The sequence below is a fragment of the Vitis riparia genome, chromosome 11 (genome assembly GCF_004353265.1).
Source record: "Vitis riparia cultivar Riparia Gloire de Montpellier isolate 1030 chromosome 11, EGFV_Vit.rip_1.0, whole genome shotgun sequence".
NCBI lineage: Eukaryota > Viridiplantae > Streptophyta > Magnoliopsida > Vitales > Vitaceae > Vitis > Vitis riparia.
The window spans coordinates 17,230,748-17,242,797 of NC_048441.1; the positions used below are offsets into that span (position 1 = coordinate 17,230,748).

A 12,050-nucleotide genomic window follows, 5' to 3' on the forward strand; every position below is an offset into this window, starting at 1 on the left:
ACAATGATGAACAAAATGATATTGCATTTGAAGAAAGGAGAAGCAAATGGGTGTTTCAATATTTGGTGCTTTTAATTGACTGTCTTCTAGAGAGCTTTGCAACAAGTTATAATAGGACCATAATTTTATTACATAGGAGAAACAAAATAAAGTGAACTCATTTAAAGAAATAAAGATGAATAACATTGTATTGTATTTGAAGAAGCAATAAGTAAATGTGTGTTACAACATTTGGTTTTGAGAATTAGAAAAGAGAAGAGATAATGCTGATAAGGATTAGAGTGTCAATTTTTATCATGACTCGAGAATGATACTAAATTATCAAATTTAGATTAAGTTTAAGCTTGTTGAGATATCATGAATGTATTAGCCCTATCATGTTGACATGATTACAAGTTGAAACATACGTATAGTTAATTTATTATTATGTCATGTTGATGCAATTATGATAAAATGAACTAATCCAACATTTTATTAATTCATAGGGTGCATAAATTATATAAATATAAAGTATTTAGTAAGTAAAGTAAGTCATTAATTATGAAAATATGTCATAATTATGATGGATATTGTATAAGTTAACCAATTAAGCACATGAATTTAAATACAACTTAGCCCAATTTAACCAAATCTATTCATTGAATAGGTTACATTAATTAATCTTATTGTGTCATAGGTTCATAAAACATGTGTGTAGTCTATAACAAAGAAATCAAATACAATTGTTAGATGGTTTATGCTAGGGTTTCAAATATTTCATTATTTGTTACCTCAATAAAGACATGAACTCCATATGATACAACATAATTGTCATTCGTATTGAAAATAGAGAAACAACAAACAATTAAACAAAGAATTCAAATCACACCATTTTCTTTAAAGAAAAACAATTATTTTAGCAAAATGAGATCTTGCTAGCAATCAATGTAGTTTTAATGCCTTTGAATAATAAGAAAGAGAAGAGAATTTCAAGGACATTGTTGTTTGTTTATAGTAATAAAGGAGTGAAGACTGACCTAGAGTGAGACTTATACCTCCATGGCCAAAGTCGATCATTGCCAATGATTGAAATAGCCTCCAATTAAAGCACTTCACCTTTATCATAGAAATCTTTATCAAAGAATCTCACAAATCATCTTTCTCTTTAGCACTCATCATCATCACAATCTTCGTTATCGCTACGGATAGAAAAACCTCGAAACTATCGCCTTTTCTTTGTTGCCATAAAAAAACTACCTTTTATCACCATCTAATTTTCCGCCATCCCTTATGAGTTCTCATTAGAACTCTATAAAGTGGGATCCTTACTCCCAATCTCTCCCATCTCTCTCTGAAATAGTGTGTGTGAGAGGCATGACAAAGGTTGAAGAAATCGCGAGATTGAGAAAGAGATCCTAGGGTTGTGTGTTAATGTTTTTTTTTTGTTTGAATACTTTTATATTAGGGTTTTTGGTCTAAGGAACTGTTTGGTAGAACATTTTTTGCATACGTCCTATGTTCTCTTATGTCTTATGTTCTTTAATTAGGGCAAGCCTAACGTAGTTCTTTTATTATTATTATTATTATTATTATTATAGGCTTTCTAAAAAATGTTGCAATATTTGATTTTATGGTTTGTATTAGGAAATATTTGGATACATTATTATTATTATTTTATTATAGTCCCCTAATTGTAGTTACATACATACATATATATGTAATATTTTTAAAGATTTTTTAGCCATTTCTTTATAATTTGGAATTAGAAAAAAACAATCATGGACTAGTAGTTTGAAGTATTCTATAGTCAAAGACCACCTGTTTGATGTATTGTACTTAGAGATTGATAAATCAAGGTATTGCAGAAATCATGAAAAAACATAATAAAAGAATACAAAATTTGATTGGTTTTGAATCAAGTTGGTTGACAAAAGAAAACATACCAAGTCATGATTATATATTTTATCATAAGCGGGCTCACAAAGTAGAGTAACCACAACTACAAAAATTAAGACATCAGAATTTAATCCTACTTTAAGGGTCAAGATCTATGAGAAGTCAAGGATCACTAAAGTTGACTACCTATAAGTTATAACAATTAGTATCACTAAGGTGGTTAAGCTTGAAGAATTGAAATTTCCTATCATGTTTGAAACAATCAAATGAAGGTTTTGAAAATAAACCATAAGAGAAAGTCGGAGAGGAACCTCAAGGAAGTTAAGACATCAAGTACAAAAAATAATAACCATAAAAAACTTCGACGAGAATGACAAATAAATGTTAGGATAAAGTCCTTAAAAACATGACATGATATAACAATTGATGAAATTAATTAATATTTATATTATGATTTTGTTTTTCCTTTTACTATCCTATATTTATGCATTAGCTATTTTAAGCATTCAGACCTAAATTACTTGCATTATACATGACTTAGGTGTATTAATAGTTGTATAAAAGATTCAAGTTATGGGTTCTTTGCAAGTTGATAGCTTATTCACAATTGGTTTATGAACTTAAACAATCTATCCAAGATTATAGCTTTCTAATTAGATACTTATCTTAATCATCATGATGAGTTTTTCATGGTGAGTGTACTAGTGTGTATGGTTACACATCGGACAAAAACTAAGATGAGTTATGATATTGACTATTGGGTGGTCATGACTTCATCAAACTATTGTGTTGCATAAACTCTTAACTTTGAGAGAATATTAAGCTAGTGTTGAGGCTTTTGGTAGTTTTGACCTATAATTAAGACCTTAAGATAATTATATATTCCTTATTAATTAGGTCCTTATTGATTAAGGCATGTGATAATAGATATTTTTAAGATAGATATCATGATATTTGAGATAGTGTATCCCTTTGAGTGATTCTAAAGACACGTGATCATGAAATTTATAGTCATAATAATTTCTTAAATGGAATTTAACATATGCTCTTAAAGATATATAGTATATAAGTTTCATATAATAAAAGAATCTGAAACTCAAGGATGGTAAAGGTAACTTTAAGAGGCTGATAACATTCACCTAATTAGATTACAAATACTAATTCATGGGAAGCTTGTATGTAGTTTTTAATAGGTTATAGACCAGAGTATTCTATCACAATCTAATATCATAGAATACTATAGTGTAGTTAATTCTTTATAGTAAGATGTTAAATCAATTTTAAAATTGAATTATGAAAGAACTAGTATTTTTCTATAGGTCCTAGTGATCCCCATTTGAACTCATATTCTTAATGACATGTTTATTAAGAGATTTGAATTATTTATTCACATGTGTGTATAAGGTCATTTTTGTAGATATGCAAGATTACACAAGAGCTTGTGAATGATCTCTCTAGATTTGGGTAGTTGATTAATTGAAATCTAATAACTCTAATTAATCAATCATGACTCAAATGAGTTAGATCAAGTAACCTAAGCCCAAGATGGACTCAAATCACTTAAGCTCAATGAAAGCTTATATAAACCCACCTTAAAGGGTTAAGACTTTAGTTAAGTCTTTCTATTTATTGTAAAGATAGGAAACCCTATCCTCCATCTTTTTATGAGGCTTTCACTACCTCCAGTACTAAGAGCAAATGAAAGAGTGCTATTGGGTGAAAGAGCATGAGGTATTCAAGATCTACACCGCACTTCTTACCAATTAGAATCAATTTAGGAACATCTGAATCACAAGTATGTTATTCTTGTCACCTAGATATAAGAATATTATTCATTTTAAATGCTTATGTAGTATAAATCTAATATCCTAAGATAGTTTTGCATGCAACCTAATGATTTGAGCTTAGAATGGATTAATCCAGAGATTCCAACAAGAACGTTAAAAGTCCATGATAGAGAAAAGTAAATCACAAAACCATATTAGAGGATCAACCAAGTTACTAAGAAAAAGTTGAATTACAATGCAATTGGTCATCAAAGCAATAACATTTTGATATGATGCTAATGTTGTCTTACCATAAAAAGACAATATAAGAGAATTAATGATATTTTAAGAAGCATTTTTACTAATAATTGATTTGTCACTTGCATTCTTATATGTTTATATTTGTTAAAATTTGTTTTTTTAAAAAAAAAAAACCCAAAACCAATACCTAATTCACACTCTCACATCTTTCTCTAGGGAGTTCAACTTAAATTAATTAACACATAAACCTAGCACATTTGTATTCAAGAATTGCAAGTTATATTCATTATAACATATGAGAATTACTTCAATTTGTTTGATTGAAATAAATCTGCTCGAACATTAATGATTAGTTGTGGAAATGGTTGGCTACATGTGAGGAGAAAAGTTGACTTTCTTATCTTTTCATTAGTTCTTTGTTTCATGTGAGGAGGAAAAAGAGTAAGCATATATTTGAGGACTTCAGTTTCATATATAATTATTCAAAGAAATTCATAACTAGTAAAAAAAACTTGATTTACGAATGAATGTTCTGTAATTATATTTTAATGATTTATTATAATACTTGAATTTATAGTTATCATCTAACATAACAAAGCAATTTAAGAATTTCAATAAAAAAAATTACTTTAAAAAACCTTATTCATAATTGCCCTCCTCTTTTGGCCATGGCTAGAACATATATACAACTACATCAACATTTTTTGCTATGGCTAAGACATGTTGACAACTAAAAGGGCTTTTAGTCATGGCCTAAACATAAGTAGCTATATCATCCCTTTTGGTCACAATCAAAACATGTTTGAAGCTAAAAAAAGACCCCTTTAGTCGTAGAAGAATTGATTGCGGCTATGGTCTTCTACACTACCTAATGCTATCCATTGTCATAATCTTTTGCATCTATTACCTATCTTATAGTCATGCTCCTTTTGCCTTTAGTCATGGTCTTTGACCAGAGCTATATACATGTTATGTTTTTAGTCTAAAGTGAGTTAAAGCATAAACAAAAAAGATCCCATAAAGATTATAAATCTACTATTACATTGACAATGAATTTGGTGTTCATAGTTGAAACAAATATATAACCGTCAAGTTTCATAATATTAAAGAATGTATGAAAAATGGTAAAATCAAGCTCAAATTTATAAACAAAAATAAAATAAAATTGCGTTATAGATATATCCAGAGAGCCACTAAAAATAAATGCGTTTGAAAAGTTAATGATGGTACTTGGTATGATTGACTTTAAAGCTTGGCTTAAGGGAGACTTTAGAACATATTAATCCAAATTAAAGTCAAATTAGAAAAATTTTAGGAAAATATGAGAAAAATTAAAATTTATTATTGAAGTAGGTTTCTCATATCATTTAGAAGCCCCAATTTAATCATGAATCTCTACAATCTACATACGATTAGTATATATAAATATAGGATTGTTTTTTGTGTTCGTTAATGAGTTTAATAAACTATAATATTTTTTAATGAAAAATATCAATCAATATCCATAAATGTATGGGTTCCACCAAGTCCAAACGAGGTTATCATAAAGAAGAGTGAAATTCATTTGTCTACCATAATTCTCCTCTTTTATTCGATATTATGATTCAGTTGTATTATCATTCCTTTTCTTATGTATAGACTAAATACAACCGTTAATTTTAACTAATCACCTTCTATCATAACCACATTGTTCAATGGAGATTCCCACAAGGCAAAAGCAAACTGATTGTATCATAGTGTATAAAATTTTATTGGGCCAGAAAGTTATTTGATATGGGTTTAAGCCCAAGTTTTTCAAGCTTTTCATTAAGGTGGTGTTTGCTTTTGGCTCAATAAAATTTTTGTTTTTTTTCTATTCAGCTAAAAGTAAATCATTGACATCAACCAACATAATTAAATTAAATTTATTGATAACAAGTTTACTTTAGTTGTGTTGGTTAATATCAATAAAGTACTTTTATCTGAATATTCCTTACTGATCTATTCAGTCAAAAAACAAACACCATCTAAGTGCTTATGTTGCTAATTGATCTCCACCTTTAGCCTCTTATAACTGATCCACTGGACTCTGAAATCAGAGGAACCAACAAGTTCTTTATTGAAGGGGTTTCATTGAGCTGCAATAAGCCACCTAATACTACAAGATATGTAATCCCTCAGGCAAGAAGGGCTTCTCATACTAAACTGAGGGGTCCCCCACCATCTTTCAGAGCTCAACATGCAGCCCAACACCATTACAAGACTTTTGAAGTATCTATATCTATAAGCTACTTCTGAAGGCTAGCAAGATTGAAGAAGGCACCTCGTTTGCTTTTTAGTTGAGCATAGGTTCCACGTTCCACCACCTTCCCTTCTGAGACAAAAGCAATTGAGTCCAGCTTCTTTATTGTGTTGAGCCTGTGTGCCACCACAATTGTAGTTCTTCCAACCATGATTCTGTCCAATGCCTCCTGCACAACTTGCTCTGATTGTACATCCAGAGCACTTGTTGCCTCATCTAGTAATAGTACTATCGGGTTTCGGATTATCGCCCTTGCAATCGTTATTCTCTGCTTCTGCCCTCCTGATAACTGCACCCCTCTCTCCCCGCATTCAGTCTCGTATCCTTCTTTTAGTGACCTACGCAAGAGTGAAAGAATCCATGTCAGGTAACCAAGTTCCCACTACTACATTGCAGTATCAAATTGTATGTACTTACGAGATAAATTCGTGAGCGTTGGCAGCTCTGGCAGCCTCCACCACCTCATTCTCTGATGCATCAAGCTTTCCAAACAGAATGTTGTCACGAATGCTGCCTGAATATATTATAGGTTCTTGGCTAACCAGGGCCATGTGCATTCTGTACCATCCAAGATCAAGTTCCCTTATGTCAACTCCGTCCACCTTCACTGTCCCCTTATCAGCATCATAAAATCTCTGAATCAATCCAATCACGGTTGATTTCCCACACCCGCTTTTCCCGACAAGTCCGATGCTTGTGCCTGGTTTCACTTCCAAGCAAAATTGGCGCAGCACTAGGCTCTCCTTCCGGCTTGGGTATGCAAAATCAACCTTCTTTATCTCTATCCCACCAGACATCTTCTCTAACTTGGTTCCGGCCATGTTGTCCCCCGCCTAAATACAATTCAAACCAGTAAGTCCGGCATAGTCTAAGCTTTAAGTTTAAGCAAAAATAAACTAGAAACTGGAGAACCTCCATTTGAGAGTATAGATGAGAATCAACGAAGACACAACTTACATTGTAAGACCCTGGAATTAATGATTGCCGATCAAGAATCTCGAATACTGATGCAACAGCTGTTGAGCCCTTTGCTAGATCAGAAGTCATGCTCCCAGCATCAGCGATGACCTTGCCAGTACTCACCAACACGAAAAATGTCTTGAACACATCCCCAGCAGATATCTGCCCAGATTCCACAAGTTTTCCTCCATACCAAAAGTCCAGAGCCCAAGACATAAAAGTTAGGCAGAGTGCAGACCCCATGCCAATTCCTGCTAGCCATGATTTCTTCATTGCTTCCTTCCTCGGCTCCTCCTGGGCCTCATCAAAAAGCTGAAGAACCTTTCCCACACTTCCAAATGAAGTCACAATTCTATGATTATAGACGGCTTCTACCGCAATTTGTGTGCTTTGGTTCTGTGCTTCAACTACATTATTTGAAATATTAGAAAGCAGAACTTTCCTGGTATAAAAGCATAGAATTGTGAGAGGTTGGACAGCTATCATAACAAGCGCAAGCTTCCAAGCCACAGCCAGCCCCAGCACCATTGCAATGGTTACAGACGAAGTGGTTTGAACCAAAAGAGAGACTCTATCAGCAACAAGGGATTTAACAATGGATGCTTCATTACTCAGTCTGGAGCATAAGACCCCGCTCGAGTTCTGTTCTTCATCAAACCAAGCGGCCTCAAAGGTCAAGATTTTGTTGAGCATACTCAATCGGATTCTCTTTGTTAGATGAGCACCCATATAAGCAAAATTATAATGTTGTATCAGATTCAAAATGATGGAAATCAGGGTAAGTGAGGAGAAAATAAGAGAATATGTTTCAACTCGGGCACGAATTTCAGCATGACTTGGTAAGAAGAAAGCTGAAATCATTCCACCTATGGTTAAGGCATAGACAGGTTGCACTGCCCCAAAGGCTATAGCTGAGAGGCTTCCAATCAAACCTTGCTTCCATTCAGGAGAGTTTAAAGAGAGAAGACGGGAGAAGGAAGGAGGAGGGTGAGATATGGCTGGTTTTGGATTGTCATCAGGTAATGGTGAAGCAAAGAGTGCTGGACTTGATGTGGCTGTGCTTGGCCGGCCGGCACTGCTTCTTGCAACCGAAGAAATCCTTGTTTCGGAATTCTGTTCTTGGTCATCACAGCTGAATTGTCTCTGCATTTTTGCAAGTTTTGCATAATGACCATTTTTCTTGTTGATAAGATCATGATGTGAACCTATTTCAATGACGCAACCACCATTCATGACTGCTATGAGATCTGCATTTCTTACTGTGGCAAGCTTGTGGGCAACTACCTGATCATATTCAATGAGAAAAAGAGATAAAGTCAGCTGGTTCTTATTCTATTCTTGATTAAATCCTAAGAGGACTAATATTCACCAATAAGAAAGGTACTGTACCAGTGTGGTTCTTCCCATGGAAGCTTGATCAAGTGCATTTTGGACCAGTGTTTCAGATTCAGAATCAAGAGCACTTGTGGCTTCATCTAGTAGGAGAATCACAGGGTTCTTGATAATGGCTCTGGCTATGGCGATCCGCTGCTTTTGTCCTCCAGATAAAAGTGCCCCTCTCTCACCAACCTGTTCCATCTTTGTGATTAGATGATCAGGATATTAAAGATAGAACCATGGTACTTCAATAAAAAAGACGTCATGAACCCACCTTGGTTTCATACCCTTCTGGGAGTTGCCGTATGAAATTATGAGCATTTGCAGCCATGGCTGCGGCCACGACTTCATCCATGGTGGCATTAGGCTTCCCAAAAATAATGTTCTCCTTTATTGAGGTCCCAAAGAGTGCGTGTTCTTGACTGACAAGACCCATTTTCCCTCTTATCCATTTCAACTGTAATGTCCTTATATCCACACCATCAATCCGGATCACTCCATGGTCTGCATCATAAAAACGTTGCAGCAATGCAATTGCAGTGGATTTACCACTTCCACTTGCACCAACAATAGCTACAGTTTTTCCTGCTTGGACTTTAAGATTGAAGTCTTTGAGGACTATGGAATCGGGGCGAGAAGGGTACGTGAAATTGACATGCTCGAATTCTAGTTCACCTAGAATTTTGTCTAATACAAGCCCCTTGTCGTCTTCACCGTCAATTTCTGGAATTCGATCGATCCTATCAAATATTCGTGTTGCTGCAACTGAAGCTTCTGTGAAGTACTTCACATCCGGGAGTGCCATTCCAAGGGATCTGCATTGCGTTCATTGCATAAGGTTAGGAAGTTAATTTGGAAGCAAACATTCACTTCCATTACTTGTACTACATCCTCTCTTATATCTTTTTCTTTCATTCCACTTGCTGCTTTCTCCTATCATTTGGCATATAGATTGATCAAGTTGTGGGTTGGTTTCATTGTTCATCGCCTTTAATTAACTATCCCAGTAAGAGTAAATTAAAGAAGACATGTAAAGCCCATGATGGGTAATGCAAAAGATCACATAAGCATAGCATATGGAACCGGATTGATATCAAGCAGGAAAATGTTTATACCATTATTCTCTTCAAAGTTTTGAAGACAAATAGCAGCAAATGGAGCAGTACATACAATGAATTTGCAAATTCTTTGACAACTAATTCTCTAGGGGCACTAAGGAAATGGGAAACAACAAAAAAAAAGAATCCAAACCCAGGACCTCTAAAAGGTAAAACTCTGATACCATATTAAAGTAGGGCTCACCCAAAAGCTAAAGAGCTTGGATTGTTAAAGAAGTGAGCAAAATTGCTAATGCCATACTAGTAGCAACATTGAAAAACCCTAGTTTAGTTGAAGAGCCACCAGTACTTTCCAAACTCTTATTCTGCTTTATTTTCAGACAATGATATAATAATCAGAAATCAAAAGCTTAAAAAAGAAAAATATGAAAAGCAAATTTGATGAAAGGAAACCACATACAGTCCACCCAAGATGAAGGAAATGCCAGCTGCATAAATCCGCCCTCCGCTTTCGCCTTTGTACATAACCAACCGACTTCCATACCAAGCGAGGAAAGCCCATATTGCAAAGGAAAGCCCTGTACTTCCTACAGCAAGACCTTTGGCAATCCCTTGTTTGATTCCCAGACTAGTTGTTTTATCCAATATTGCTGAATATCTTTCAACAATTCTCCTCTCAGCAGTGAAGGAGTAGACTGTTTTTATGGAGCTTAGAGCCTGCTCAACAATGCTGTTTGCTTTGCCATATTCCTTGAAGCACTTCTTGGACAAATACAATAAGTACTTTCCATAAACCATGCCGGGAATAATCAGTAGAAGTAGCAGTGGGAAGGCTACTAAAGACAGCCTCCATGAGAAGTAAGTGGCAAATGCAAGTCCTGAGATGAATACTGATGCATGCATCAGAAATGTGGGAACCTGAAAGGAAAACAATGATGTTGAAATCAACAAGTTCAACTTATTGATTATGATGGAAAACTACACTCTCTGATCATAAGTAGATTTAGAACTTAAACTACTTGAAAACATGCATCCAGAAAAGAGAAGCCGAAAAATCATGAATATTTCAGATCTGATGTAAGTACCTTCTCACTAAGAACTTCTTGTATAAGAGAAGTATCTTTTGATATGCTGTTGATGATCTCTGAAGTAGTTGCTTCTTGTGAATCAAAAAACCCTACTTCTTGTCTGAGAACAGCTTCCAAGTACTTGTATCGAATCCTTAGCACCTGGCGTTCACTTGTTCGACTCCAGCAATACCCTTCTGCAAGCATTAGTCCTTAGAACTTTAGTCTAAGACCCATCTCATTTTTGTCCAATTTATTCAAGGATTACTTCGGATGGAGGAGGAAATTGAATCAGTCCATTGTGTGCTTGATAGCATTAAATGACTATTTATTCTTCTTAAAACTTTCGAAAATAGAACACGGGATTTCATGAAAAAGGCCCCATCATCCTATTTTTGTCATTGTGATTGTGGTGATGTCCCCCCATTACACCACCAACTTATGTGTCTATACCTCACGGAAAACATCAGTAATAGACTGATTCCATTTCCTCGGAATGTCCAAACAATCCCCTTACAACTAGACAGCGAGGGAAATGAAGAAAAGTGCTCATTAGAAATTACCCATAAAAGCGACCACCATGACTGCTAGAGCCAAGTACACAAAGTATAAACTGCACTGCAGAAGAAAACCCCAAAAACAAAATATGAGAGACAAGAGGGTAGAAAAAGAAAAACAGGCTAGACTGCGAGAGAGAGAGAGAGAGAGAGAGAGTTGAATGCCAACCTTTTCAACCTCATCCATGAAATTCCCATGATTCTTTTGGGTGTTACCATAGCCCAAGCTATTCATAAGACTGCTAACAAAGACCAGCAAGCAGTTTGTGGACATGCCATCTCCAATAGCTCCAACAGTGCCCAGAAACATAAGCACGAGGTCCACCCAATCAGCATATCTGAAAATTACCACTATAGATTTGCTCTCCTTTCTTTCCATCCCTCTTTTCGCTAACTCACCCTTCTCTGGAGAACCCATTTATCCTCTTAAATAGCCTTAGTGCTGAGATCTAAGTAGCAGCAAGAGGAGATAGGAGCAAAGTAGAAGAGCTATTGTACACACAAGTTTATTGGCTACTTAGCTTAAAGAATAATGTGATATATAGATGAATATATGTATAAAGGAAGTGGACTGGTAATTTTCCATGAAGCAACCTGCATATGACATAATCTTTATGTGGGGGTTATTAAATAGTCTTTTATTTTTGGTGGTTTTTACTTTCAACACCACCACAACATGGCTATCCCATTTCTAGTGTTGATAAAAAGATGATTCTGACCACTGTCTATCAGCCCTTTTTCATTGTTCCCTTTTTCTTCTGGTTAGGGTTTAGTTATTGTGATGTGAGGTCACTTTGATCACATGTCGTTTATCGCAGACCCCATTTTTAATTATTGGAATAATTCTC

The 12,050-nt window shown here is 34.8% G+C and overlaps 1 protein-coding gene across 1 annotated transcript; it reads right to left on the bottom strand.

The window, feature by feature from the left end:
• Positions 1-5,964: 5,964 nt before the first annotated feature.
• On the bottom strand, positions 5,965-11,728 carry LOC117925735 (putative ABC transporter B family member 8). Its single transcript, XM_034844830.1, has 9 exons — positions 11,372-11,728; positions 11,209-11,263; positions 10,664-10,842; positions 10,039-10,496; positions 8,795-9,335; positions 8,533-8,712; positions 7,141-8,427; positions 6,601-7,016; positions 5,965-6,521 (listed from the first exon to the last, which is right to left on the bottom strand). The coding sequence occupies exons 1-9, from the start codon at positions 11,618-11,620 to the stop codon at positions 6,170-6,172; spliced, it is 3,717 nt and encodes a 1,238-aa protein (XP_034700721.1). The 5' UTR covers positions 11,621-11,728; the 3' UTR covers positions 5,965-6,169.
• Between the last annotated feature and the right edge of the window lie 322 nt (positions 11,729-12,050).

Excerpts from the sequence above, each read along its gene's own strand:
- LOC117925735 (XM_034844830.1), bottom strand. The coding sequence starts at position 11,620 with ATGGGTTCTCCAGAGAAGGGTGAGTTAGCGAAAAGAGGGATGGAAAGA. Across the intron at positions 10,497-10,663 it reads AAGAAGTTCTTAGTGAGAAG|GTTCCCACATTTCTGATGCA; the intron begins GTACTTACATCA and ends TTTTCCTTTCAG. Across the intron at positions 6,522-6,600 it reads AACGCTCACGAATTTATCTC|GTCACTAAAAGAAGGATACG; the intron begins GTAAGTACATAC and ends ACTCTTGCGTAG.